This window comes from Polistes canadensis, unplaced genomic scaffold (assembly GCF_001313835.1).
Source record: "Polistes canadensis isolate GaletaPanama2010 unplaced genomic scaffold, ASM131383v1 scaffold_244, whole genome shotgun sequence".
Lineage (NCBI taxonomy): Eukaryota > Metazoa > Arthropoda > Insecta > Hymenoptera > Vespidae > Polistes > Polistes canadensis.
This window is the reverse complement of record NW_014569791.1, coordinates 100,405-127,251: the sequence shown is the minus strand read 5'-3', so window position 1 is coordinate 127,251 and position 26,847 is coordinate 100,405. Positions and strand designations below refer to the sequence as shown.

The 26,847-nt window shown below is 37.8% G+C and overlaps 1 protein-coding gene across 2 annotated transcripts in view; it reads left to right on the top strand.

The window, feature by feature from the left end:
• The first annotated feature begins 7,646 nt into the window (after positions 1 to 7,646).
• Positions 7,647 to 26,847, top strand: part of LOC106790539 (POU domain, class 2, transcription factor 1-like) — a 92,221-nt gene continuing 73,020 nt past the window's right edge. The window contains exons 1-2 of one of the 2 annotated variants that reach the window (XM_014755516.1): positions 7,647 to 9,366; positions 26,076 to 26,108. In XM_014755516.1, coding sequence (XP_014611002.1) covers positions 8,766 to 9,366; positions 26,076 to 26,108 — 634 coding nt within the window. In that variant the 5' untranslated portion in view covers positions 7,647 to 8,765. The remainder of the gene's footprint in view (positions 9,367 to 26,075; positions 26,109 to 26,847) is intronic. The other variant, XM_014755517.1, reaches the window with a different exon arrangement.

Here is a 26,847-nt window from a genome sequence, read left to right as displayed (position 1 = left end):
CACAATACCATTAAGTAAGATATTATACTCCGTTAGTTCATTGTATTCAGATATCGAATATACCATAAGCACGATCACAAGTAATACTTACTAGAAGAACTTCTTCATACGGAAGCTTATTTGACATTCATAGAATCGCAAGAACGTGATCATTGTATTATTTTGCCTTTGTTATACCCATTCACGAGTAAACCTAAGTTCTAATCATTCAAACAACAAAATTCACTGCATATACGATCTCGTGCCACGTTCATTTGCAAAACGATTACTATACTAACTAATGAAAAAATGTATCTTCTAAGAAACGATAAAAAAAGTAACCTAATGCTTTCCAATCTGACGTTAAAGAGATACTTTCCCAATTTACTGACGTTTTAATCAACGAAAACGAAGGATATATGACCGAACGAAAGCCACACACTTTCGTTGTTTCATCGAGATAACGAAAAAAAACGATAAACGAAGGAAAATTGAGTGCTCCATATATATATCTATCTATCTATATTGGTAATTTCTGTTAGAACCGATCAGGGGAGTCAAAAAAAAACCCACGACGTTATCTCGTTTCGGCAGTTTAGAAATTACAGGCCAAATGTGACTGACCAACTGTCGGTTCTTTTAGAATCAGGGAGAAAAAAAGTAGCCACATTTGACGGCATTGTGTTTCGTATGCAGATGCACCGAAGGGGGCTAGGATCGGTCGAATTTTTTGCCTTTTTTTTTGGAGAGGGGGGAGGGAAAGAATCAATATTTGCATAAAATCGAGAATCCGTGAAGAATCGTTCATGTACATTGCGAGCGATGATCTGTACGAGGAAGTAGGGCTTACTTGCCCTTTTTCACGGTATATTTAACACTGCTCGATCCGTTCTACGTAGTTGAATCAGTTCTAACTATGTAATACTGAGAATTGTCTGTCTAAAAAGCGTTAAAACGGTGCAGCAATTGGCAGAACAATTATTTTCAACAACAACAACAAGATATTTTGATGATTATTTATTCGGTGGTAATAGTGAGCGTTGTTTTATCAAGATACCTTTTTGTCTTTCATAGGTTATTTTCGATTTCGTTTAAGAAAAACCAACTGCTAACTTTTGTCGATATAGAATATATATGAAATAAATAAGTATCAATATTATTTCTTATTTTATTCGTTAAATTTTCATGAAAAATAATATTTGTTATTCAAGTTTTGTTCAATTTGATATATATCCATCTATTTATCATTCGTGAAAGGAAAGTTCTCGGTAACTTGATGTCTTCCCTCGAAGTATTTTACCTCACTAATGCGAAAACTCGAGTAAGTTAAGTGGCTCAACTAGCCACCGTCTCTTTGATGCTCGCCGACGCTTACTCGTGCTACGCAACCGAGTAACGCCACATGATACTATATAGTATTATATATTTCACAGTAATCGCCAACCAGCCGTCCATTTTTCTTTCTTCCTTTTAATTCCTTCTTTACTCATAACGTTCCCTTCATATGCACGCGATCGACCAAAATATTCTTACTGTTCGCTTGATCTTGATCATCCGCTAAATTTCTACTCAATTTTCTTATCGATAAAAGTTAACAATACGAGTAGGGTTATGGTATAATATAATACTATAAACATTATAGTACGATAGAATGAATTATTTAAGTCTAATGTGTAATTTCTTATTGATATTATTATATTCGTATTTACATATATATATGGTAATGGTATGAAATTTATTGTAGATTATATCGATTACAAAACAAAAGGTGCTTAATTTAATCATGATAGGATTCAAATCGTTTTTATCCAATAATTATTATTCATTTATTATTCTTTGTATGTGTTGGTTCATGGATATTGGTATATGAATTAATCCTTCCGGCCTTTTAAATTGCGACTCGTTAGCTACGACAGTAACCGGCAGCTGGATTGAATTGAGGCGCGTGCTATATTATTCTTGATATCGCTGTGAAACTCAATATTGCCGCAGTTTTAAAGACCTCGACCTCTTGTCGTGACTCTCTGCTTCTGTTTCTAACATATTGCCATATTTAGAAAATGAACGATCAACTAATAAGCTACAAGTTATATATATATTTAATGACGTAAAATCAAATGATTATTTATAGATTGTCAAAGTGTATCTAATTCTCTTCTAATTCTCTTTCATACAAAAAAAATAATACAGAATAATTATGTAAAGAAGGGAATATATATGTTAATATTCGAAATGATAATACCATGAGCTCGATTACTCTCACGCTTTTACGTATTATACGTTACGTTTAAAAACGTGCTAGTATGTATGTATGTATGTATGCACCCACGCAATTTCAGCTCCTTGCTCATTCTCATTCCCCCTCTTTACGCTTCTTCCCTAAGAGTCAAACGTAAACGAGCAATTCACCTTAATCCGGTGAATATTTCGTTGTATAAAATGAACGCATACATTGACGATTAAGACAGTTGGAGAGGTTGTGTAAAATGGAATGGGAGAAAATGAGACGGAGAGATAATTTAATAGAGAATATGATAGAAAGAGATGAACAGAAATGAATATGGGAGTGAGAAAGAATAAGAGAACTAAAGAGAGAGAAAGAGAGAGAAGTGGCAATTGACGAATGTCGAGAAAAGGAAGAAGAAGAAGAAGAAGAAGAGCGTGCAACACCGAGGTCGATCTACGGTCGTGTCCGCGAAACATCATGAATCCCAAGAATGTCACTTATCTAATCCTCCTACTATACTTTTTTTGGTCTTGAAAAGTCTAATTGGCCAACCAATTACGCTGAAAATATTATACAAGTATACGTGTCGATGTATTTTCTAGTTTCATAAGAGACATAAAAGATGCATGCAAATTTTCTTAAATATATATTTCAAATTGTTATTGAAATTATTCTAATGAAAATTTCGTTAAAATGTACTCAAGTATTTCGTTTGACGATATACACAATAATAATGTCTTTCACCCGAATTCATTTGAGGCAAGCCTCGATCCGTTAATTACCACAAAAGGAACCGCTTATTTTATAATCATACGTTACGTTCCCTCACATGCGTAATGTCAGGAATATGAACGCATCGTGACGTGGTCATAATTACGCGCACACGATATCGCAAATGCAAGACGAGCCAATGATCTTTCTGAACATACGTCAATTTCTTATTTCGGTTCAATTCAAAAAGTTTCGCGTAGAATTGCATAATTTTTAGTATAGAAAATGTTTTTTAAGTGCGGGTCAATACTTTTGGGAATATATCTGAACATTAAGAACGAATTAAAAATATTCAAATATTGTTTTACATTTGGTTTCTTCGTAGGAAATTTGGTCGAATAGTATGGAAAAGAATACTTTGGAATTTGTTGGAAGTAAAAGGGGTGGGTAAAATGAGAAAGGAACCATCCGGAAAATGGAAGTCGGCCTGAGGTGTCCGAAAAGGAACCTTGAAATTGCGAAAGACGATGGGGTGGCCAGAAGTCGGCTCCCTTTGATCTGTCAATATACCTATATGTAGGTATATATGTATAGTATATATGTTCCTTCACGCTGTTTCAAAACTGAAACCTCATTATTACTCCCGCGAGCCGAAAAATCGCCTTCGAGATATACCTGGTGTACCTTAGACGGGATAACGTTTTCGATTTCACGCCAGGTACGTGGGCCCGCGCCGTATCGATTGATCGTTTTTCAAAATATAAAACCGCCCACGAACTAATCTAGACTTTTCCTCATCTTATTCTTTTCCCAGAGTCCATGACCCATGCATGAATGACGTTACGAATCTTTTCATGCATATGGTGGTCGTTTCTTCTTTAATTTCTTGTTGTTTTATTTTTATTTTTGAAGTTATACTTCTTTTGGCGCGTTTTAAAAAGTGAAGTTAAATGCGACCGAAAAATCAACACCACGAAGTTGTCGAGATATTTACGATGCGCGGGCATAGCGACTTCAAATTTTTCTCTTCTCAAGCGGTCACCCATCCAAGTTCTAATCGTACTCAAATGCTGCTTGACTTAAATGATCGAGCAGGGACTTGTGCTGTCACTGCGCCATGCCTGTTGACGCATAAAAGTAGTTTGATATAACTCTCTTATATTTAGTGTGGACTGATGTGTCTATATTTTGATATTTTTGACCAGTATCAGTATACATTTAAATTTCTATTATTATAAAAATATATCTAAAAAGAAAGAATCTATCACAAACAAACGTGGAACGTTATAAGGCATATAGATTGCGAAAAAAAATGTTTTCTTACGCTAAAAAGAAGTATAACTTCTTACGTGCGTACATAAGTTACACATATCAGTTATTTTTGTTCTTTTTGTTTTCTTTTGATAAGAGAAACATCAGACGCAAAGTGCATTTTCGGCGAATTCCATGATGTCGTAATTTTTTAAAGTAATAAGTAAGATGATCCGCTACCTGTATGTCGTCGAATGAAAATAACAAGGAAACCGAGTAAAAGCTTCGGAAAACAGGAGGCAATAAATAACTCGAGCATCATAAACCATGGGAATGTATATAAGCAGAATTCACAGGAAAACGTAAAACGAGACCGAAGTCTCCTTTGTTGCTTGGTTAAACGTCGTTTATTTTTCTTTTCTCGAAATATTTCTATTACGAATATTATTACACTTTTGTGTAATACCAGTCGGACAACTTTCGAAACTTGAAAGCACACAAAAATATTGTTATATTAAAAACATTTCACTTTGAACACTTTTTTGTCTCTTCTTTGAAAAGGACAAAAACTATGGGCCAACAATTTTTCCTTTTAAAAATTCGAATTATTGCAGTACAAATTAGTTAGAAATAAAAAAAAACTCTCAAGGATAAATATTTTGTTCTCTTGAAGTATCCATTGTTGTGTCATTGTATTTACTTGGAACCCGTTGCACCCACTCGAATTACCGAAATTTTCGATTTTGTTTTGTCGATATCTCCCCACCCTGAGATAGAAAATACTTGAAGGGTAAAAAATAATTTTTATTCGCACACCTGGTAACGTTTGAGAACGAAAAAGAGAGAAAGAGATATCTTCAATCTATCGAAGAGTAACGATAAAAAAACGAAACGAAGAAAGAAAGAAATTTTGTCCGTAGCTCTCGTACACGGTAGGATCAAAACCTTTAATTTCGCACGTAATGGGACGTCTTTATTGCCGTTTGGAGGGTGCGGTACCGTCAAGGAGTCCTGACAATAAGAAAAAGAATTCGTATGGCAAGTAGCATTTTTTTATACTTTTCCCCCAAAAATACGGAGAACAAACAAAATCGGATCGTAACGGTAGCTACAAGTACGATTACATCGACTACTTTTCTTTACAGAGTACAATTTAAAAATATAAAAAAAAACACATCGTAAAAAATGTTAAAGAAAATTTTATTCATCGTAAATAGAAAATAAAAATTGAAGTACTAAAGCAACTTGAATCTGGAATAGGAAAAAGAAGAAAGATTTGAACGTTATTTGGTTTCGCTGCTTGAGATGTCAGAAGCCGCAGGTGGCTGAATGTTAGGCTACCATTCGTACGTATAGAATATACCCATACAGATATAAGTCGTCGGGCTTGAGAGAGGGTCATGGGGTCAAGAGGTAGCAACGACTGCTTGGTGTTTTACGTTAAAGCAAATAAATGTCATTTATTCAATGTCTCTTCGTGCAACATTTTTCTACGCGAAAAAAAGTTGTTGTTTTAATTTAAACGAGTTCATCTATAATAACAGGATTCGTTAAATTTATTCGATCCATCAAGGTAGTATATTGACATTGATACCTGTTGAATAAGAGACAGGTGGAAAATTAGTATCTAGCTAAAAGAGCTCGAATTGTTGAGTGAAATCGACCCTTCGCAAAGTACCGTGCAAAGAACTTAACGCAGGTACCTACCCATTTCCATATAGTTACCCCTTGCTTACAGGTTCGTCCCATTGAATATGAAAAAAAGGGGGAAGCCTGGCACCTGCACTAGTACGAGGAGGGTCATGCAAATACCAGCACGCGATGAATAAAAAAGAGGGTTCACATTAAAGGGAGAAAAGGGTTTACTTTATTCAGATTAGGTTCCCTCTCTATCTATAACTTTCTTACTTATGCACCTAGTCAATTTATACAGAACCCCTCAGGTGGGGTCACTCGATCCCCTTTGGTTATAAAAGTCAAGTGACTCTGTCTTCTGTTATGCGTACACAATTAATTCGTGACACAGTGATTCTCATTTTTATTTGAGTATACGAACAAAATAAGAATGAAAAGTAAGCGAAAATCCCATTGATGATTTGACAAGTGTGAATGTTTCTTTACTTAGGAGAGCGTAGATATTATTCGCGCCTCTATGGTAAATTTCGGTATCGCGACTAGAGTGTCGTGGGGGCGTCATTAAAATCAATACCAGCTCGCTTGGTCTTTCTCCTCTGCCTCCCTCTCAGCCACCCTCGTGCGCGAGCCCTATCGCGTCGCGAACGAGGAGAAAGAGAGAAGAAAGAGAAAGCAGGAGAACGAGGGTGGCGGAAGCAAAGAAGGGGGTGGATGCCCCTCTACCCGCTGTTTTTGTGCTCTACGGAGGACGAAGAGGAAGAATAGGGGTGGTAGCGCGATAAGAGGAAGGGTGCAACGTTCGCGAGCTTAGCTACGCAGAACACGCCGATGAAGAGTGGGGAGGGTGACGTTCCTATGACCAATAAGAGCCTCTTTAAAGTGCCCTTTTTGCGCATCGGACTGCGCATGCTGAATTCAAATCCGTTCGAGCACCCGATGAACGTAATATAGGTAGGTAATAATGCTTCCCGTGTGGTTGTGGTGGTGATGGTGGTGGTGGTGGTATTACGTCTTTGGTTGTATGGAAATATGATAGCGCGATAAGAGGAAGAAGTGGGAAGAACGGCAGTAGGCACACCGACCAATAATGGAACTCCTTTAAAAGCACATTTTTTTCCGCCACTATTGCGCATGTCAAATTCAAATATTGGGAGTGGTGAAGAGATTTCCCAGATGTGTATGGAAATATGATAGATGAGAGTTGTACCTAGGAGTACAAAAGCTAAGGCGGACAGCAGTTTTAAACAATTGAAATTTGTTTAGCACTAACAAAGAACAGAAACAGATTAAAACAATATCTTAAAACTTTTATAACATATGAAGAAAAAAAAATGTGTCAAGGAGAAAAAATGTATAATCAATCTCCAGCATTGCAATAATAACGTTAAGAAGGTCTCGGCAAAGAAAAATATGTTAGATGCAAATAACTCATGGAATAGTCATTCTTGATAAGGGGGTGGGTGTCGTGGGGCGGGGGGGGAGTGATGTAGTTGGATAGGGGGAGGCGCGCACACGCGGGGTAAAAAGGCGCGCTCGGTACGTCGCGGCGGGCGGAGCCGAGCGCAGCGTTCCGATTGGTCCAGGATTCCCCACCCGAGCTTGCGGGCATCCCCACCACCGGATTCGTCCACTCGCGACGCAGTCCGTCTTTCTCCCACGCGTGGGCCTTTCGCGCTCGCTCGTGTGCCCCCGGTGGCGGCGGCGTGCGGCGGCGTGCGGCGGTGGTGGTGACGGTGACGATGGGCGACGGCAGCGGGTGACGGCGGGCGACGGCGTGCGGCAACCACGGTTACAACGGCGACGACGGCGGCAGCAGCGGCGACCAAGACTCCCCCACCTTCTATCCGTTCCGGCCTCGGCAAGTCCGCGTACGCGCCTCGCGTTCGCCGTGGCCGGTAGGCGGCCTGCCGGACCTACGTGGGCCCTCTAGTGTAGCTGCACACATGCACGCGACAGCATCTGACCGCCGTCGCAGCCGCAGCCGCAGCCCTCCGAGCTGCTGCCCTCCAACCTGCTGCTGCCGCCGCCGACGACGTCGTCGTCGCGTCATCTCATCGCGCGTCATCTCCTCGCGTAGTCGCCTTAACCCTCACCCTCACCCTCACTCTCACCCTCATCCTCCTGTTGTTAACTTACCCGAGAATTCTAAACGAAACCCTTACAATTGTTCAGTTCTCGAACACGTGTAGTTTGTGAAAATTTGTTTCTACAATGACAGCCGTTATCGGTATCTCCGAGACCGAGTGACGCTCGACGGATCGAACACAGTGTGTCTGTTAGTTGGCAAACTTCGCGGGTGTGTTACGTGTTGTCTTCTGATAAGGTGGACGAGAGATCGTGCAAGACAGTGGGTGTTTCACGAGAGTGACGCTCATAGAGTGGTGCTGCAGCCGCAGCCGCGTTTACGAGCTTTCTATCAGTGGTGGTGTGTTTTATGTAGTATACTCTTACTCGCTCGATGCTATTATCTCATCGAGAATAACAAAGAGTTAACAATTGAAAAATAATCGATAGAAGACCACCCGGTAACACGTTGGATCTCGCGGCGTTGTCTGCTTACGGGGGCGTATCGGAACCCAGGGTCGCGGTGGCGGGCACTGGGCTTCTCGCGCTACCCGGCTTGATACCCGAGAAGGGTTTATCATCGCCCGGCGGCCAGTCGAAACCAAATTTCGCAGGGCTGGCGGGTCTCGACAGCGAGGCGGTGCGCCGCTGGGTCGCGGAGGCCGCGCGGATTCGACAAATTCCACCTCCGGTATTGATACAACCAAGTTCTCAGCCTCCTCTAACGTCACCCCAACAGCAGCAACAACAACAACAACCACAATCACCGCAACAACAACAACAACAACAAACACAACAACAGCGGCAACAGCAACAGCAACAGCATCACAGTCATCGACAACGGCAGGAAGTCAGCCCACCCTTAGTGGGGCCCACCCCTTTCGTTTTACCAACCTCGATGACCCATACACCCAGCATGCATCTCTTAGAAAACAACAATTTAGTGGAGGTTGCGATGTCACAGCAACAACAACAGCAATCCCACCAGCAAGTGCAGCAACAACAAAAACAAAAACAGACCAGTCCAACGAATAACAATACCATAGAAGCTTGGAGATCGATTCAGGGTAGTCATCAATGGTGGAGCACGCCTAGTGCCGTACATCAGGAACAACAGCAATCGCAACAACAACAACAACAACAACAACAACAACATGTAGTACCGATTGCTCGAGTCAGTCAAACGCAAGCTCTCGTAGCAAGTGCAATTTGCGAACAGGTGCAAAGGCATCAGATCCATTCGGAGATCGATCAACCTTTAGATTTTTCCGTCGGAACTCTACAACAACATAGGCTACAATCGCGAGTTAGGATTATGCACGAGAGATTACAGAACAGGATCACTGACAACAACAACGGTACAGTCAACACACAAAAAATCAGGGTATCTGGTAGTAGACGAAGTTACAGCCCCAGCGAGGCTAGTACCAGTAGTAGCGAAGACGAGGGTGTTTCCACTGGGGGTAGTCCGCCAGGACCCCTAAGAGATATCGAGAATGGTGAGTTTTTAATAATTCTTAAATCTTAATTCTTAAAAAATAACGTTTTTTTTTTGATAATCAAACACGTTGAACACGCAAAAAATAATTGGGCTCATAAATTAAAACATAGTTCGTATAATCGCTTATTAGATTTCGATAAATGAGCCACGATTAATGGTTATCTTTGATACTAATCGCCCTGATACCTGGAATTATCACTAGCGCGTTCGTGATCTTTCAAAGCGTATTAACGAATGAGTCATACGGTCGATCGAAGTTGAACGATAATATTCGCGTTAACGTCTAAAATATATATATATATATAATATATGTAGGGTAATTTTAATCGAACTTAATGTAAAGTCCATTTTTTTCTTGATGATATATAGATGAGATTTAGCGATGTCTTTCAACGTTATTATTAATCAAGGATATATAGTGGTACAGTTTAAGTTTATTAATAACTCTTTAGGAATACGTGATTGCTGTTTAGTTTTTCGGTTTCAGATAACACTCCTCCTTTATACCCTCATCATTAACACATTTTATATATCCTATCATAGATTAATCAATCGAACGCGATACGCCGATCTGAAAAATAAACTATCGCGATTCATGCTAATCGTTTTTCAAATTTATGCACCATTCGGATTAATAACAAAAAGAAGAATATATTAGATATTTTGAAATCGTGAAAATCTCTCTATCAAAGTATCATTGAAATAAGTTATAAGGAAGAAAATATCTTATCAATACGAGTTAACAAATATAGATAGTTTCTTGAAAGATATTCGCGCGTATCTTTGAGATTTATCGGCTCGACCAATGCAATTGCGGCTACGTTAATTGTAATCGATGCTAACTAAACCGCGAAGCAAAGCGAACGTGAGCGATATAGAATAGTCTAGAAATATAAAAAATAAAAATCACTCGATATCGTATCTATCGATAACGTTTAAGCTTCGAAGTTTCTTTGAATAAATATAACTACGTAAGAGTGCGTATGTTAACATGATTATTTTTGATGAGCGCGACCAATGATAGAACGAATTCTAGTTTAGAAAAAAGAAGAATTTCGTAAAATATCTACTCATTTCTTTTTATTAACCTTTTACTCCACCCATTTTTATCTTGGCACTTATATCAATTCCAACGAGTTAATATTCTTAACGATCATCGTGCGAAAAAAAAGTGACACGTTCAATTACTTACCTCGCCTCATATAAATATAAATGCAATTAATGGATTAGAAGTATCGATCCCCTATCTTAACAAGATATTATAGAAAAAAATAGACTTTTATAGATATACAATACGAAGAACAAGGCAACAATGTCGCACAATGTGCTATTATCAGGGTAAAAGAGAAAATTTATCAATAATAAATAATTATATAATGACGGATTTTATATCGTGAAGCAGAAAAACCTCTCTCTGTGATAATTTAAAATCATATATAGAAATTACGCAGCTCTTGCTACGATAAAGACATCCCTTTGGGTAACGTACTATAAGTTCCTATATCTAATTGACTTATAGTTTTAAAAGAATAACCCTAATATGATCAAATAACGAAACACGATCGAGAATAAAGAGTAAATTACTCGCGAGGACGCGAACGGTGTATTTCGCACGTACGGATCATCGCGTTCACGCGAACCTGACTTTCCTTCCATTACCGTGTAACGCGATACTCCTTTCAACCTATATTATTTACAGGTTGATGTAGAAGGATATAACAATATTTATCGTATAATTAGATTCGATTCTCAAACGTATATATGTACTTACATACTCACATGTTGTGTATTACAATTAACAATCTCTTTTCCTATCTTACGAATCGAATTTTCGAGCAGTTTTTTTTTCTCCTTTTTTTTCTTTTTTTTTTTTATCGAAGACAATAAATCTTTCCAAACAAATTGACACGCCGTAGAAATATAATATATAATAATCACTTATGTCTGAATTATAAATATTCGGATGGAAAGATAGATAACAATGAAGATAACATTATAATCTTAGTATTCGCATGATAATGAACATTGTAAAGAAACGTATTAATTCATTTGAATCATTACTACTAGCAATCAGTAAAGATACCGAAAAGTGGTCCACATTTAAATTAACTAATGTTAATGACAATACAACGTATGAGATTTGAATGCTATCCCTTAAATCTTTATTTCTTTCTCATCTTTTTCATCCTGATAGTTTCTAATAAGCAACCCCTCAGGGACGTATATGTTACGTTTTAGCCTTCATTAGTGTTTCCGAAAAAATAAAGATTTAAAGAAACGCGAAGATGATCTTTTTATTTTTCATTATTTCTCCTTTAACCGTCGTTGGAAACATTTGCGTGCGGAAAATTAGATGGGCTTCCGATTCGTGAGTGTACTTCACGGTACTCTGGACCATTATCTTCCGTTGTCTCTTGCCACCGATTATCACTGATCTTCTTTGTATACCTATTCCATTTCCTCGAACTTGTTTTCTCTCTTTTTCTATATATATATAGATATCTTTTTCCTTTCTTCCTTAACGAATTCCTAATTTTGACAATTTAGATTATTGTCTCATTGACGTCTACAATATTCAATAAAAAAAATTCAATTTACAGTTATAAACCTTTCCGAATATGATTGTGTATGCAATCGATTTTTGGGTTATCGTAATCACAAAATTAGAACATTTTTACGTTCAACGATAAACTTAACTCTTTCGACGAATCAAACGGAAAGATAAACATATACGGATAAGAAATCTGACTGAGGTCTTATACACAAACACGTAGGTAAATACTTTTCTCACGTGTTAAGGAATAAATATGAATGATCCCACAGCCTAATTTGGATAATCTGACATAGACGGTGAAATTAGCCGCTTTTTTCGAATAAAGGAGAAAGCGTGGACATATGATTTCGAAATTTTACGTTGATATTGTCGCGCATAAAGAAACAAGATATTTATGTAAAGTGTTCTACTTCGAATAATTCTTCATATGATTTGAATTTAACAGACTAAAAATTGATAACGTTATTTCGATCTCTTATTGAATATTTATGAATATTTTATAACAAAAATATTATATTAACTCTGTCTAATAAATATCGATAAAGTAACCTACTATTGCCGGAAGTATTTTTTCGGAAAAAAAAGCGATCATTCTTTGGATCGTACGTTAAACTCTTGGTTACAAGGATAATTATAAAGAAACTAACTTCGACGAAACGATTATCGCATGAAACTATAAAAGACCGACTTGGAAAGAGAAATCAATTATGTTCCTATGTAAAAACTGGTCGACTTTTACGATGAATAAACTTCTCTGTCGCAATATCATCGGGACATTTATAAATTCGAATTCACATGTTATAGAAAGCGTGAATATGTAAATCTTTCTATTTAATAGATATTTCAATTTGATCTTACGCGCGCTTTCTTACGTTGAAAATCATCGGCAAACGGAAGAACATGTATTGGTATGAGTTGAAACGTCTTAAGCCACAATAATATGATTTTAATGAAAATTTTCAAGTCCTCGAAAGAACCGGAAGTTAGTTAGGCACCAAATTGCTGTTACATCACGACGAGCATATAATGCCTCCGTATTTGCATTGTGCGAGCAGGTTTCCGATTATAGCCTACTCGACTTTCGAATTAAGGTCCACACGTATCCTGCTCTTTTCGAACGCTTCGGGCTAGTTCAACGAATTCCCATCTATTATTTCCACAGACCTACACAAGCATCTCTTTTAAGAATCCTTCGGGCACGTGACAAACAGGAAACTTGAGGACTACCAACTAATTTGCCAATATTTCAAGAGACTATATATCAATGAAAGTTTATTATCCAACATCTTAATGATCTCGAATATTATTTATTTCCTAAAAATACTCGAGACAGAAAAATTATGATAAACAAAATTTATGGAAAATTATGTAAATTGTCATAGACAAATAAAATCAAAAGAGAGACAACTCTGAAAAAAAAATAAAAAGGAAGAAAGTTTGGCAACAATAAAGAAGATACGATATGCGTATGGGTGGTGGCAGGTAATACCGGATAAATCTCACCTTTGGATAGGTCAGGTTGGGCCAGAAGGAATCCACCGGGAAGGTAGAGAAGGTACCACGAGAGAGAAAAATAATGAAAAGGATAAAGAGAGAGAGAGAAAGAAAGGGTCACGTGGCTTTCCCCCCTCCCTCCCTCCCTCCTTCATCTCACCTTTTTCGTTCTCCTTGTTTCTCCGTTCTTTTTTAACCCATTCAGGTATAAGATGATCCTTCGTACCTTTTCGAAGGAACATAACGAAACGAGAAGTGCACAGGTCGAAGAAGGAGAAGAAGAAGAAGGTACCCAACGACGAATCAGCGTCGTTGTCGCGACACGCGACCGACTTTCTAGTACCTTTTTTCTTTAAACATTCAGGTGGAAGGGTTCTTTCTTTTCTCTTTCCTTGCTTGTCTCCTGTACTGCCTTACTTGTTTGATCACGTGCCTCTCCTCGACTTTTCACGCTTCTTCTAACTCATATACACTTACGTACACACACAATCTACTATACGTATCTTTCTCCCGCTTTTTTTCTTATCGCGTATCCAGTGTCGTTCCTGTCGAAATATTTAAAAAGAATTCCGTGGGTGTGGAAAGCAACTAAGAGAATATGAGTCAATGCAAACTTGGACGAGTTATCGAACGCAAAGTACACAGAACTTATTCTGAAATGAACTTAGACATTTTACGAGTAAAACTATCACCTCATCTAGTAGAAATCCTTCGTGTGGATAAACGTACGGACGACCTTGTCAGCGAACCTCGGAAAAGGAAATGCACTTCTTCTAATGAAACTTATAATGGCACGTACGAGTCATAGTCAGAGCGATAACGCGACGAGCACGTTGCATCAACACGTACAGCCTGGTGCATTATTACACACACACACTCATGCATCTTCTACGAAGGTATATTCACACGAATGAATAAATGTGTGTACCTTAACAGGGAGATTTTATCGTTTACGTTTCGATATTAAACGGGGATTGAATCGTTATCGATTCATACATTGGATTGTGTCAAAATATTATATTTTATTTTGTCATATCATTCGATTTTACGTTCAATGCATAACTAGGAGGGGTTTCATTTATCAGAAATTGTTGCATTAATATTTAAAATATTTATTTTAAATTCAATACAAATATATCCATTCCCTTCTACTATTAATATATAAAATAATGCGGATAATTTAAAAGAATTATTATCGAAGCAAATAGATAAGTAATAAAGAAAATGATTGGAAATAAGTGTTTGGTTTCAAGGACCGTCTGTTTAGTGCGACAAGGTTTGCGCTTATCCGTTGAACGGATAAATGATGAAAATTAACATATTCATTGCGTTTGTCGGCGATCTAACGCAGGTGAAACGAAGCTCTCGCCGTATTTGGCGATCTCGTATGCTAATTTTCTCGAGTGCAACTCGACGACGTTCGTCGATTGGCATTCCGGCTTTAAACGTACCACGTACTACAAGCGTATAAAACGCGCGCCGTACACTCGGTTAAAAGGACAAGGTGCATAATCCCGCGCTCGAGTTGACCGAAGCGATTGAATTATTCTCCGACGTGGCGCGCAGTTTCCACGTAAAGATTGTGCTTTGCATATCGACCAATACGTTTATTCTCTATCTCTTTCACTCTCAAATTCTATCTATATTTCTATCTCTTTTTATTGACCGTCCTTTGCCCTTTGAACATGCCCAACACGTTTCCGAAGCAGCAGACAATACAATAGGAAGAAAAGATTGTATTCTTTTCTACGTATCTCGTAACCCTTTTTCTTGCAATTATTTGAATAAATTCATTTTCAAACTCATCTTACTCTAAAAGTACTACTTTTTCTACACATTAGATGCAAAGAATAAGAATAAGAAGAACAAAAAATGCAGCAATCTTTTTCCAAGAATGGGACGCTTGTTTACAACGTTAAGATATCGAAAGAATAATTTGACTTGGTCTTCGAATAGTAGAAAATACGAGTCGTGGGAACGACGCGAGTGTCAGCAATGCTTTTCTCACAGTAATACTCACAGAGAGTGTAGAGACTTTTCTATCATGGTTGTTGTTGTGTTTGTGGTTTAACGAGTCTTTTGAAACACGCCAGAAACGTAGAAACAAGCTATATACGATGATACTCTGCGTACTTGAATACACGTGAATCAGAATATCCAAGTCAACCGATGATTCCGATCAACAACGATTCTCGATCACCAATCAAGAATGTGAGGACGTCTATTGGATCGTCGGTTTCTTGCGTTTGGAAAAATAAACGAACGAAAAAATGTCACCGTTGTTCTTCGGATTCTTCGAAAACATTGCGAAAGTCGAAATTGTTTCTTTTCTTTTTCTTTTTTTTTTTCTTTTTTGGCCTCGAACGACCCTCTCGTTTTCGATTTTTAATTCGAATAAATATGGACGGTTCTTTCTCTATAATATTTTAGCAAGCTGGTAAGCTGATTCCATTCACACTCCCTACTTATAATGTTTTGCCACAGTCATTGTGGTTCCCGTATCCTGCAGTGAATTCTTTCTCTCCTGTCCGTCATCCGAAAATTTCATAGGATCCGCATACCATATGTCCTCAATGCAAATTCTTTCATTTTCACGATCGTAATAAACCCCCCCCCCCCTTGATTCCTTCAAATAATTTTTTCCTAATCAACATAACAAATAACATATCATCTGATTTTAACATATTGCGGACTGGCAAGTTTTCTGAAAAATTTATCTCATGTGGCTATTGTTTTGAAAACGGATATGGAAATAAAACAATATAAATAAACTTTAATCAATTTTATTTATTTTTCTTTTTTTTTTAAGTCTGCAATATGTTAAAATGCGATTGTAAAAAAATTGAACGAATTGTATTTTCACGAGGAGACGACGAGATTCCGTTCGGTAGAACGCCGATGCCTCAATCGTAGATATTCGTTACGCAATCTAATTATGCATTTCCACGGATTTTCCCGTGCGTCACACACGATGCGAAACGTAATTAACGAATGTGTAAAATACATAAGTATGTTAATCGATTCATTACAATGGAAGTTGTTAATGTTGTCTGACGTTAGGTCGATTATCTTGAACGAGATTAATTGAAAATCTACGAGTATATGTAACATATCAAAATCTACCCACACAAAGCAAGAAAGAAAAATAAAGATATATAGAGAGAAAGAGAGAATGAGATGACAGATCATTTTAACTAAAGATAATAGAAATGTACACAGAAAGTGTCGTCGGTAATGGCCGAGGGCCAGGGTTTTCGCGACATTTCCTGCATCGTGTATTCAAATTAAAGCACGTAACGTCGCGGCACGTGAGACTTGGGTTGTAATGGTGGTAATGATAATGGTAAGCGAGAGCCAGGAGATTTGCGAGAAAGCAGCCGCGATCATAGTATTTCTGCAGAAACGTGACGATGCTCTTCTATACCCGAAGAAATTTCGTTTGGTTAACAGGACATCTGTTGAGACTGACGACGGAAAACAACGTTGACGTTTACGATCTCGCGTTAAATGAAGATAAAATGATTTCTTTCGTCATCGAAGATAAAACGCTTGCCGTTGAAATTAATCTATTCTCAAAAATCAGGATTTTAAACTGAAGCTTGATTGTTTTTTTCCCCCTTATAGTAGTTTTAATCCTTAATGCAATTTTAATAACTAGATAAATAAACATAAGTGCAACCAGCAGGGAGTGTGTAATTTGAATCCGGATGCGACACGATGAGCGCTTTCGATAAAGCAACACAACAGTGTAATGCTCTGTGTTCTGTAAGAGAAAGAAAGAATACGAAGTTCCTTCTTTCTTCAACTAACACAAATGTTTCCCTCACGTGCTTGCTTTCCGTGTGCGCGAACGAATACGTTCCCGTTTGCTTGCGATGCGTAAGGAAGCATATTATTTTGCACTTTATGCAACGTATGCTAATCAACGAAGAAACGCATTCCCTAAATCATGAATAAATCTAAAATGTTTTCTCTACTTCTATACGTATGTACATATTTATTTTGCTTATCGTAACACTCATACAATTAGTTCTTTCTTACTTTCCTTTTTTATTTTAATTACACGTCGAACAAAAACGCGATTCCTTTCTCCAGATTGAAACAACGCTGTTACCAATGAATTCGTGAAACTTTGTTACAGGTAACAAAAGAAAAAAAATTGGAAAGTGATACAAATTACTCTTTTTAATTGAATATCAACTCGATAGATTTCTTAGGGACAAAATTTCGATCCTATCTTCGAATGAAGCATCAAATCAAGGTCCCTGGACTCTTCTTCCGTATCCAGGAAATGCGGTCGTTAAAAAAAGTTTGAAAAAACTTCCTTACCTCGATAAATGCATACACCTTGAGAAGGCTTTACGCGTGTCACAGCGCAATCCTGATATGATCTTTACAAAGAATGGCGATCATTATTTCGGTCCTCTTCATTGTTTCTACCATTAAATTGTTTTGCTCATTAATAACGTTCACGTCTGTTTCGCGCACGTTCTTACAATCTTTTCGTTTATCTTTTGCGTATTGCGAATCAACGAGCTGCAAAACCTTTTTTATATATATATATATGATAAAATTTGCAATGACGGAGTAAAAAAAATTAGCGAGAAGCAAATTCGAATAAAAAAGGAACGTTCGCGTGTTTTGAAATTAAAAGACGGCTAGGTAGGTTGTTCTTGTATGTAATAACATATATCTTTTATGAATCATACATAAACATTAGAAACTTTCAACAATCTAGATTGTTAATAATTGTTCTAAAGTATGCGTATATTCACGGCATCATCTCTCGCAATTTTACGCGATGCAAATAATATGATAAACATTTTTATACCGTCCAGTAATTTTTCTTACGATTCGAATGATATCAAAGATGAAACGAAAAATTCTCCCAGCTTGGACAACCTTCTTTCTCTCTTTTCGTGCAATGTGCCATTGTTTATGACGCTTTAATTAGATTGCTTTAACACGTTATCTCTTATCTTGTTACTTCCTGCGGATCATGGGAATCGTTGGCACGCATGCAAATGGCAATACGAAAAACTGTACGAATCGAGTCGTACTTCCGGTAAAAGATGTAAATCTTTCGACACCGACTAATATATAAGGACGAGTTTTCATGCAACCGTTCGCACGCTTTTCGTGTTCGTCCAACGAAACCCGGATTCCTATCTTTCGTTCGCGTGCCGACGTTTCGCGAAACTTTCAAAAAGAGGAAACGAATATCGTTAGATACGAATTGTAACATCTCTCCAATCCCCTTTCCTTTTATTCAACTCTTCTTTTCGACACTAATCGTGTATCACGATCAAGAACCGAATTTTTTGTCATCTCTTACGGAGACTTGTTAAAGATTTTTAAAGAGTAAAACCCATCATATCTCGTTGTAGTATTCTCTATTTGTAATAATCCTGGTAATTACGCATTCTTCGTTAAATATGAACGAACAAGAAACGGATATTTACGAGCAAAAACACAGTTCCGGTACTTTGCATTATTCTAATCGCAATAATGATATCGAGACAGACATAGACGATTGCAATTTATAAAGAATAATCGAATGAAGGAAATATGTTCGGAGGTATATTAGAAGAAAAAAAAAACTGCCAATACCAATGTTAATAATGTAAATTTATATCAAACGTGTCATCTTTCAACCTTGACTCATACACACTCGTCTATTTTATTTCTAATCGGACTTTACTCTTCTTCTTCTTCCTCGTTCTACAACCTACTACCTTTAACGCAAATAAAAATCTACATTTCGTTAGTTAAATATAAAAATATTATAAAATAAAGTAAACGTTTAGAATAACTAATGTTATATAACTCTTGGCGTGGTACACATCGAACAAATTTAACGAGTTAAGCGTAGTTAACGGTGCGTCGAGGAGTTCCATGGGATTAACTGGCCGTGCCTAAACGCGCTAATACATTACTATACCGGTCGTTCCGAAAGACAGAGGTAATTAACCCCGCACCTCGTCCGTGCGCGGCTATATTTTAAGAACCACTTGCACGTGTCCCTACGTGACTTCTTAATCGGCCTTACGACTTAATCTCTTCGCTGATTTTATCGTACCTTCTTTCTCTTTCTCTTACTCTTTCTCTTTCTTTCTTTCTTTTTTTCTCTGCTACTTCTACTTCTTTTTCTCCTTTTTTTTCTTTTTCTTCTTCTTCTTCTTCCGTTTCTTTCCCTTTCAAAACCATTCAGAAGAATCGTACAATGTGTTTTCCGTTGGCAACTCAAACGGAACACTCGTGTTTTCGCGCCTATGAATCATCGGATTCGATCGAATGTGCATACGTTCATTCTATTATGCGTTTCTATGGTAGGATGATGACTGGAAGGGGCAAGGGAACGTTTCGCATAAGTTGTTTACGCAGATTTTCCATGGAAAAGGGTTCCCTTTAGAACCCTATAAATAATCGTCTGTTCGATATCATACTTTCCTAAATAATACATTTTCATAAACGAGAAATAAGAACGCGATAAAATTCTATCATTCCGTAGTTTGTTGAAGAAAGTATTTATAAAAATCTTTCGTAAAATAGAACGGTTTATAAAATCAAAGTGTTCGTAAAAGTATTGAAACTCGATGAAGCGGCTCGGCATTGGGGACGAGAACGTTACAAAGACAAAAGATCGTTCGTGGTTTTATTCGACGAATCATTTTAGATTCTAACAAAACGAAGATCATCCTATTCTAGTCGTATAATTTATTCCGCTGAACTAGCGATGCAGTTTCGTAACGATTTAATGGTCTCTCGCAACGCCAGTCTTCCTTCTCGATAGTTTTCTTTTTTCTTTACCTTCCTTTCTCGATCAAAACGATTCCGGTATTCTCTATCGGTATTGTTTTTTTATTATTTTTGTTTTTTAAACTGATCATCATTACGTTTTAATATCGATCCCATAGTTCTACGAAAAATAAATCATAAATCTTGTTCGTTCGATCGAAACGCGAAAATAATCTAATAAAAATCATCCTTGCTCTTTAACGATTCATTTTTAACAACGACAAATTATATAATTAACTACGCAAGTATTTTTTTGCTATTAATAAATGATAATATGAAAAGATTATTAACAGATAATTAATTGGAAATACATGTGTGTGTGTATCAGTCTGTCTGTGTATCTGCTGTATGCAGATGATAAATTGCAAGATAAAAGATTTGAATCTCATCTGAAAGTATGTTGGTGATAGGAAAAGATTCCGAACATTAGTTAAACCGTTACGCTTGAAAAGGATTTCTCGCGCGATTTCTGCGTTCTCTTCGTCGTTAACTTGTTGCTTTTTTTTTTTTTTTATTTTATTCTCCAGAGAATCGACATTTTTCTATACAATATTTACGCCGAATGCTTACTAGCTCGCTTCCGCGCATAAGGAAGAAACGTGCATACCGCGATTACGCAAGTAGGCAACTTTCTTAGCATGGGCAGGGGGCAATAAACGGTAATAGCGTTAACTAGCGTAAACGCCTTTATCCGTAGGACTCGATACAACTGCTCATAAACGTTCCTTGATATCCGTTTCACTGTAATAAGAACTCAGAAACAATGATCTCTGTATTCAAGCAAATCGATCAAATATTTTTACGCGTGTCCGAATCGTACGATAAACGCCAAACGAAAAATATCAAAAAGAACACGAAAGAATTTGGAAATGAAATCGTTAAGAATTGATATCACGTTCGTCATCCCGAATAAAGATTTCGATCTCGATCATCATCTCGTAAGAAAAGAACCATGGATTAGTATATATATATATATAAAACCTTATGGTAAACGGTTGAAAGACGACTCGTTCGTTCTCAAAGCCATCGCTAGCTAAACTCTCTCCTGGCACGAAATGCGTGCCTACCACCGTGGTCGCTTACTTTTTTGCCCATGTAACTCTCATTTTGATCAATTTGAGTTTTTTACCGAAGCGGCAATCGTTGACTTTACTACCGAAGCCTCATCTCCTCCTCTTCCTCCTCCTTCCCTCCCCCCCCCCCTACCCACGACCTTTCTTCTCTCTTTATCTTTTTCTTTTGTCCCTCCACCTTTCTCTTCTTCACTGATTACCTTTCTCGGTAGTTCTCCCTCTCCGTAAAAGACGTGCACGCATACACGTGTCCGCATACATTAAAATATCTCATCTGCCGTCCCACGTTCTACGTACTCGATTCGAAGGTAGTCTGTACGAGTTGTGTGAGTCACTATTTCTCTCTTTCTCTTTCTCTTTCTCTTTGGTTTGCTTCCGTGACGTTCCGAGTTCCAACTCACAACTGGCATCACTCGTTGACGGATCATCGCCCGGGGGCGGCTTTGACACTAGCCGAATGCTTCCAACCGTGATAATAAATGCCACTATAACTCGTTCCTTCAGATTCTTACATCAAAGGAGAACTCAAATTTTGATACCTCTTGTCTCTAAGTAATTCATTGTTTGCATTATGAAACGTGTATTCGAATTATTATCCTACCACGATTACGAATTTACGTAAATTGTATTTAATAAATTGTGGGGTAAGAAAAAAAAGGAGATACGTTCGCGGTAAATGAGTTTGATTCCGATCAACAGGTATGTCGATTCATCGAGACCACCTTGAGATTGATTGATCTGACCGACGCGACGAGGGAATGAATCGACAAACAGAATTATATCCAATGAAAGTGGATCTCCACTCTCTCTCTCTCTCTCTCTCTCTCTATTATTATTATTATTTCTTTTCCTCGTTGTATATCTTAGTTGTTGTTAAAAATGACGGTCAAGCACGATACAGAGTCAGTTCATACGTTATGGATTGTAATCGATCGTAGAAGTATCGAGCAATATCGAATAGTATAATCCGGCATGGATTCCTTGGAAAGAATACAAATGACTTATTTACGAGTTTAGAAAGTACGCTAAGTCGTACATACATATGTACACGTTTGGAATAATTATTTGTTATTTTGTTACACGCGCGTAGTACTAGTCGATGAATTGAAATTTATAAAAACACGTTAATCTATTTGAATAAATATATGTGATAATAACCGGTGAACGTACGTTATTATCTCTTAGGTACACGGATAATTGATGATCTTTCGCGGATCGTTCATCCACGTTAACCATCATCGATAATCTCTAATGACTCTGAACCAAACGCGCATCGCCATAGGGTATATTCCATTATTAAATTCATCGAATGAAAAGCATCTATTTGAACAATTCATTTTCAACAACACGACTACTTACCTCTCATCGATATAACACTTTTAAAAGTACTCTGTGATTGATATCAATTAGTCTATTAAAATTCACGGAATAAGTGAAACTCATAATATAACTATTTAAATAGTTTTGATATAACATTCGATTAATAACACGATACAGTTTATCATCGCGTTAACGATCTTTTATTGGTTAAAAGTTATTTTTTTGTCTCGAATCTTTCTTACGAGGAAGCGGCACAAATAAACCGTACAAAGAGATAGAATTTAACGGCGGCAAGGCTTAAGGGCATTTCATATATATATATATATTCAGCGTGGATAGATCTTATATACTCTCACGATGAAAAAGAAGTTGAGTAGTACTACAAACGCACCCGCGGTGATGATTAACAACCAGTCCAACTTATATCTCCGTTGGTTCCTCGACCAGAATGAAGGATAAAGATTAGAGGTGGGGATAATCGATTAATTTACGATAACCAACGCGCGCCGCTCCTCTCACGGCCATTGTTTGTTGTTAATTACACAGATACATCTAATCGAGAAGCATCGATCGAAAATACCGACTATGATTCGACGATACAGTCCAGTATCCGGTCTCTCCAAAGGATTTGAATGTTCCTTTGACATAGATATCGGTCTCGATATTTAACTATATAAGTATATATATATATAGATACGTCGAATTCCGATCAGTGCAAGTTTCCCTCTCTCTTTTTTCTTCTCTTCTTATCTCTTCCAATCGATTTCTCCTACTCTTTACTCTCCAATTACCTCTCCTTTGTTAGCAATTCAAAATATAATTTATATACTTTCGTTTAAAAAGTACCAGTAAAGATAAGTGAATCGAATAAAAAGGGGGGATTTCGATATATCTATAAATGATAAATGTGATCAAACTGGGTAAAATTGTTAACGATTACAAAATGTTCGATAGAAAAAGAGAAAGAGAGAGAAAGAAAGAGAAAAAAAGTGTAGTCACTGATTGGTGGGGAGAAGCGAGGGTGGAGATGGTTTCGTTGTGCTCGATGGTGTGCGTCACGTTAATTAGTCGGTATTAGGACGGTGAGTGTTGAAGGAGGCTCCTCCCTCTCGTTGGCACGTACCTAACCGGAGAGAGATGAATCGATTACTTAACACTTGTCACGCCTCGCTAATTAACATTCACTCATCTTCTCTCGGTCGTTCTTTCCGAGGTTTCCCCTAGCCCCCCACCCACACCCTACCCCACTCCCACCATTAAAAATCATGGATAAACAACAACCGCGGCGGGGCGACGAAGCAAGGCGACGTAGCCAGTTGGAAAGTCGTTTAATATTTATCGACCATCGCTCGACCCCGTTGGCACCTCGAGGGAGTCTCGACACTCACGTGGACGGCAGGTAGCCTACCTGTGCACTGCCACGGACAAATTAGAATTCGTCACGGCTGCTATTGCCGTGCGACGATTCATGGAAAATATTAGAATACACCGTCGTCGTTGTTCGCGACTGCGATTACCAACGGATAAAGAAGACTGTTTATCCTTCATCGTCTTCGTTGTCCTTCTCCTTTTCCTTTTCCTTTTCTTACGTTTGTGTGTGTCCACTCTTAGCGAAGCTCGAACAACACTACAATGTTTCTCGTTTCGAATCTTATCTATACATTCGATCTTCAAAAGCATCGACGACGACGACGACGACGACGACGACGACGACGACGACGACGATTTAGCATCGTCCGATGCACCTTTAATCGACGCGTTAACACACCTACAGATAAATCTTCATCTTATCTCTTAGAAGTTTTCATCGCGAAATAATTATCAAGTCAGTCTAAAAGTTCGTGTGGTGTACACACCACTTTCCAAGCTAGGATACTTTTCTAATCACCTTTAAATGACGAAAGATTGTCCCCCATGAGATGAATGTATCTTTTCTCTGATCTGATCGACTGTTAAATGTGGCTCTAATTTCACAAGATTTTTAAGTTAAGTTTTAGTTATCAAAATCGACATACAATGCTTGTAATGCGCACGAACTTTTCTACTGACCTGATAACACTTTTACCTGTCAACCTAATCTCACTTTCTTTGGGAACGAGGAAATTAAGAATATAAACGCGTTCGCCAATCGGTCGTCGGGTGGTCCTCAAGATATCTAATGAAGCCATTAACACGCGCTGCACTATCGAAGAAACTTCGAATAACGTTTATGACACCAGATGACCTACCTTTCCCATTAGTGTTAACCACACGTTTGCTAGCAAGACATTCGTCGAGTTTGTCTGATCTCGACTCGTGTGCCAGGTGTTCCATTACTTCTTTTATCTACTCGCTTGCCACTAGCTATCTTGCATCATCGACTTAATCGTTATAGATTACTCTATTCGTTACGATATATCCAAAATTAGGACGAAGAAATGATTTCTTTTTTTTGAAGTTATACTTTTCTTGGCGCGTTTCGGAAAGTGAAGTTAGATGCGACCGAAAAAATCGACACCACGAAGTTGGGTCGAAATATTTACGATGCGCGGGCAAAACGATTTGAAATTTTACTTCTCAAGCGGTCACCCATCCAAGTTCTAATCGTACTCAAACGCTGCTTGACTTAAATGATCGAGCAGGAACTTGTGCTGTCACTGCGCCATGCCTGTTGATGCATAAAAGTAATTTGATATAACTCTCTTATATTTAATGTGGACTGATATCTATATTTTGATATTGTTGACCAGTATCAATATACATTTAAATTTCTATTATTATAAAAATATATCTAAAAAGAAAGTATCCATCACATCAAAACAATGTTACGCTAAATAAGTATAAGTACATAAGTGCACGCATCAGTTTTTTTACTTGAATATTTTTACTCGTGTTAACGTTACGAGTTAGACGATAAGCTAAAGATCGGGATATTGAAAAAGATTTTGCTCGACAAAATCTTTTTCAATATCGATATTCGATATTGAAAAAGATTTTGCTCGACAAAATCTTTTTCAATATCGATATTCGATATTGAAAAAGATTTTGCTTTGTCCTTCGTCTTGGTAAATCAATTACCAGAAGAATTTTCGCGATATTTGAAGGAAGAAAGAAAAATAAAATAAAAATTATGCATACCACTATAATATACCTTTGTAGGCAATTACCCTAAGATTGCATCCAATCATAATCATTTTCACGCTGTCGAGGATAATCGAGTATATCAGCGAAATCCTTTTCTCTCTTTCTTTACCAGTTAGTTCGAAGATCTCTCAAGGCCACATGCAAACGCGGAGTTAATGGCCCGTTAAGTAACGATCGACCTATGGATACCTCTACGTAGAAAATCGCGAGTTTGCAAGGCGGCTAACAGTATCGATTATCGAATAGAAGATATATAAAATTAATATGTGATTGGTGGGAGGGGCGGGGGGAAGGGAGGGAGGTAATAGAATATCGCTAATCAAGAATACGTCGTTTCTGCTGCAGATTCGTGCGAGCTGCTTGTGGAGCGACCTTACGGTGAGTGACTCACTATCTCAATTTCCTAGAAATTACAAGACAGTACTTACGATTCGAGAAAAATAACGCGAAACCTTCTATTCAGTGTCTTCCGTGAAAAAAAAAAGAAAAAAAAAACAAAAAAAGATCCTTCCTATTACGCTCTCAGACTCGGATCGTTTCCATTTGGACCTCGTTTACCGTTAATTTCTCATAAGACTCTTGCGAAATAAGATACACGCTATCAAGCAGTCACCAAGAGAAACTGTCTGTGTTTCTTTTTATTTTGTTCTTTTACTTTGTCTACAATAGAGAACCAATCATCATTCCCGAATAGTTTCATCGTGTATGTATGAAAAATAAATAAATAGGGATTAATCAGTGAAAAATTAGAAATTTCTCCATCAGAATGAAAGTGGATTTTCGGATGAACCCCAATGACGACGACTATACTCGAGAACTCGTTCATCTCCATTCTGATATCAAACCGCTCGGAGCCATTGGGTAGATATAAAAAGTCACGTTGCATCCGGCCGCTTGTTTCTCTATGCCCGGAGTCGTAAAATTCAACGTTATGCGATTCGGGGCCTGTGTTTTGTCCCCCTTTCCGAGATTATGATTACCCCAAGAACGGCGGCGGCAGCAGTGGCAGCAGCCACCGTGGCTAATATCACGCAATAAGCGTGCTACCTCCAAGAAAGTCAGCACTTCTCACTCTGTCTATCTATCTCTTCCTTCAGGTAGGTATATAATATGTGCC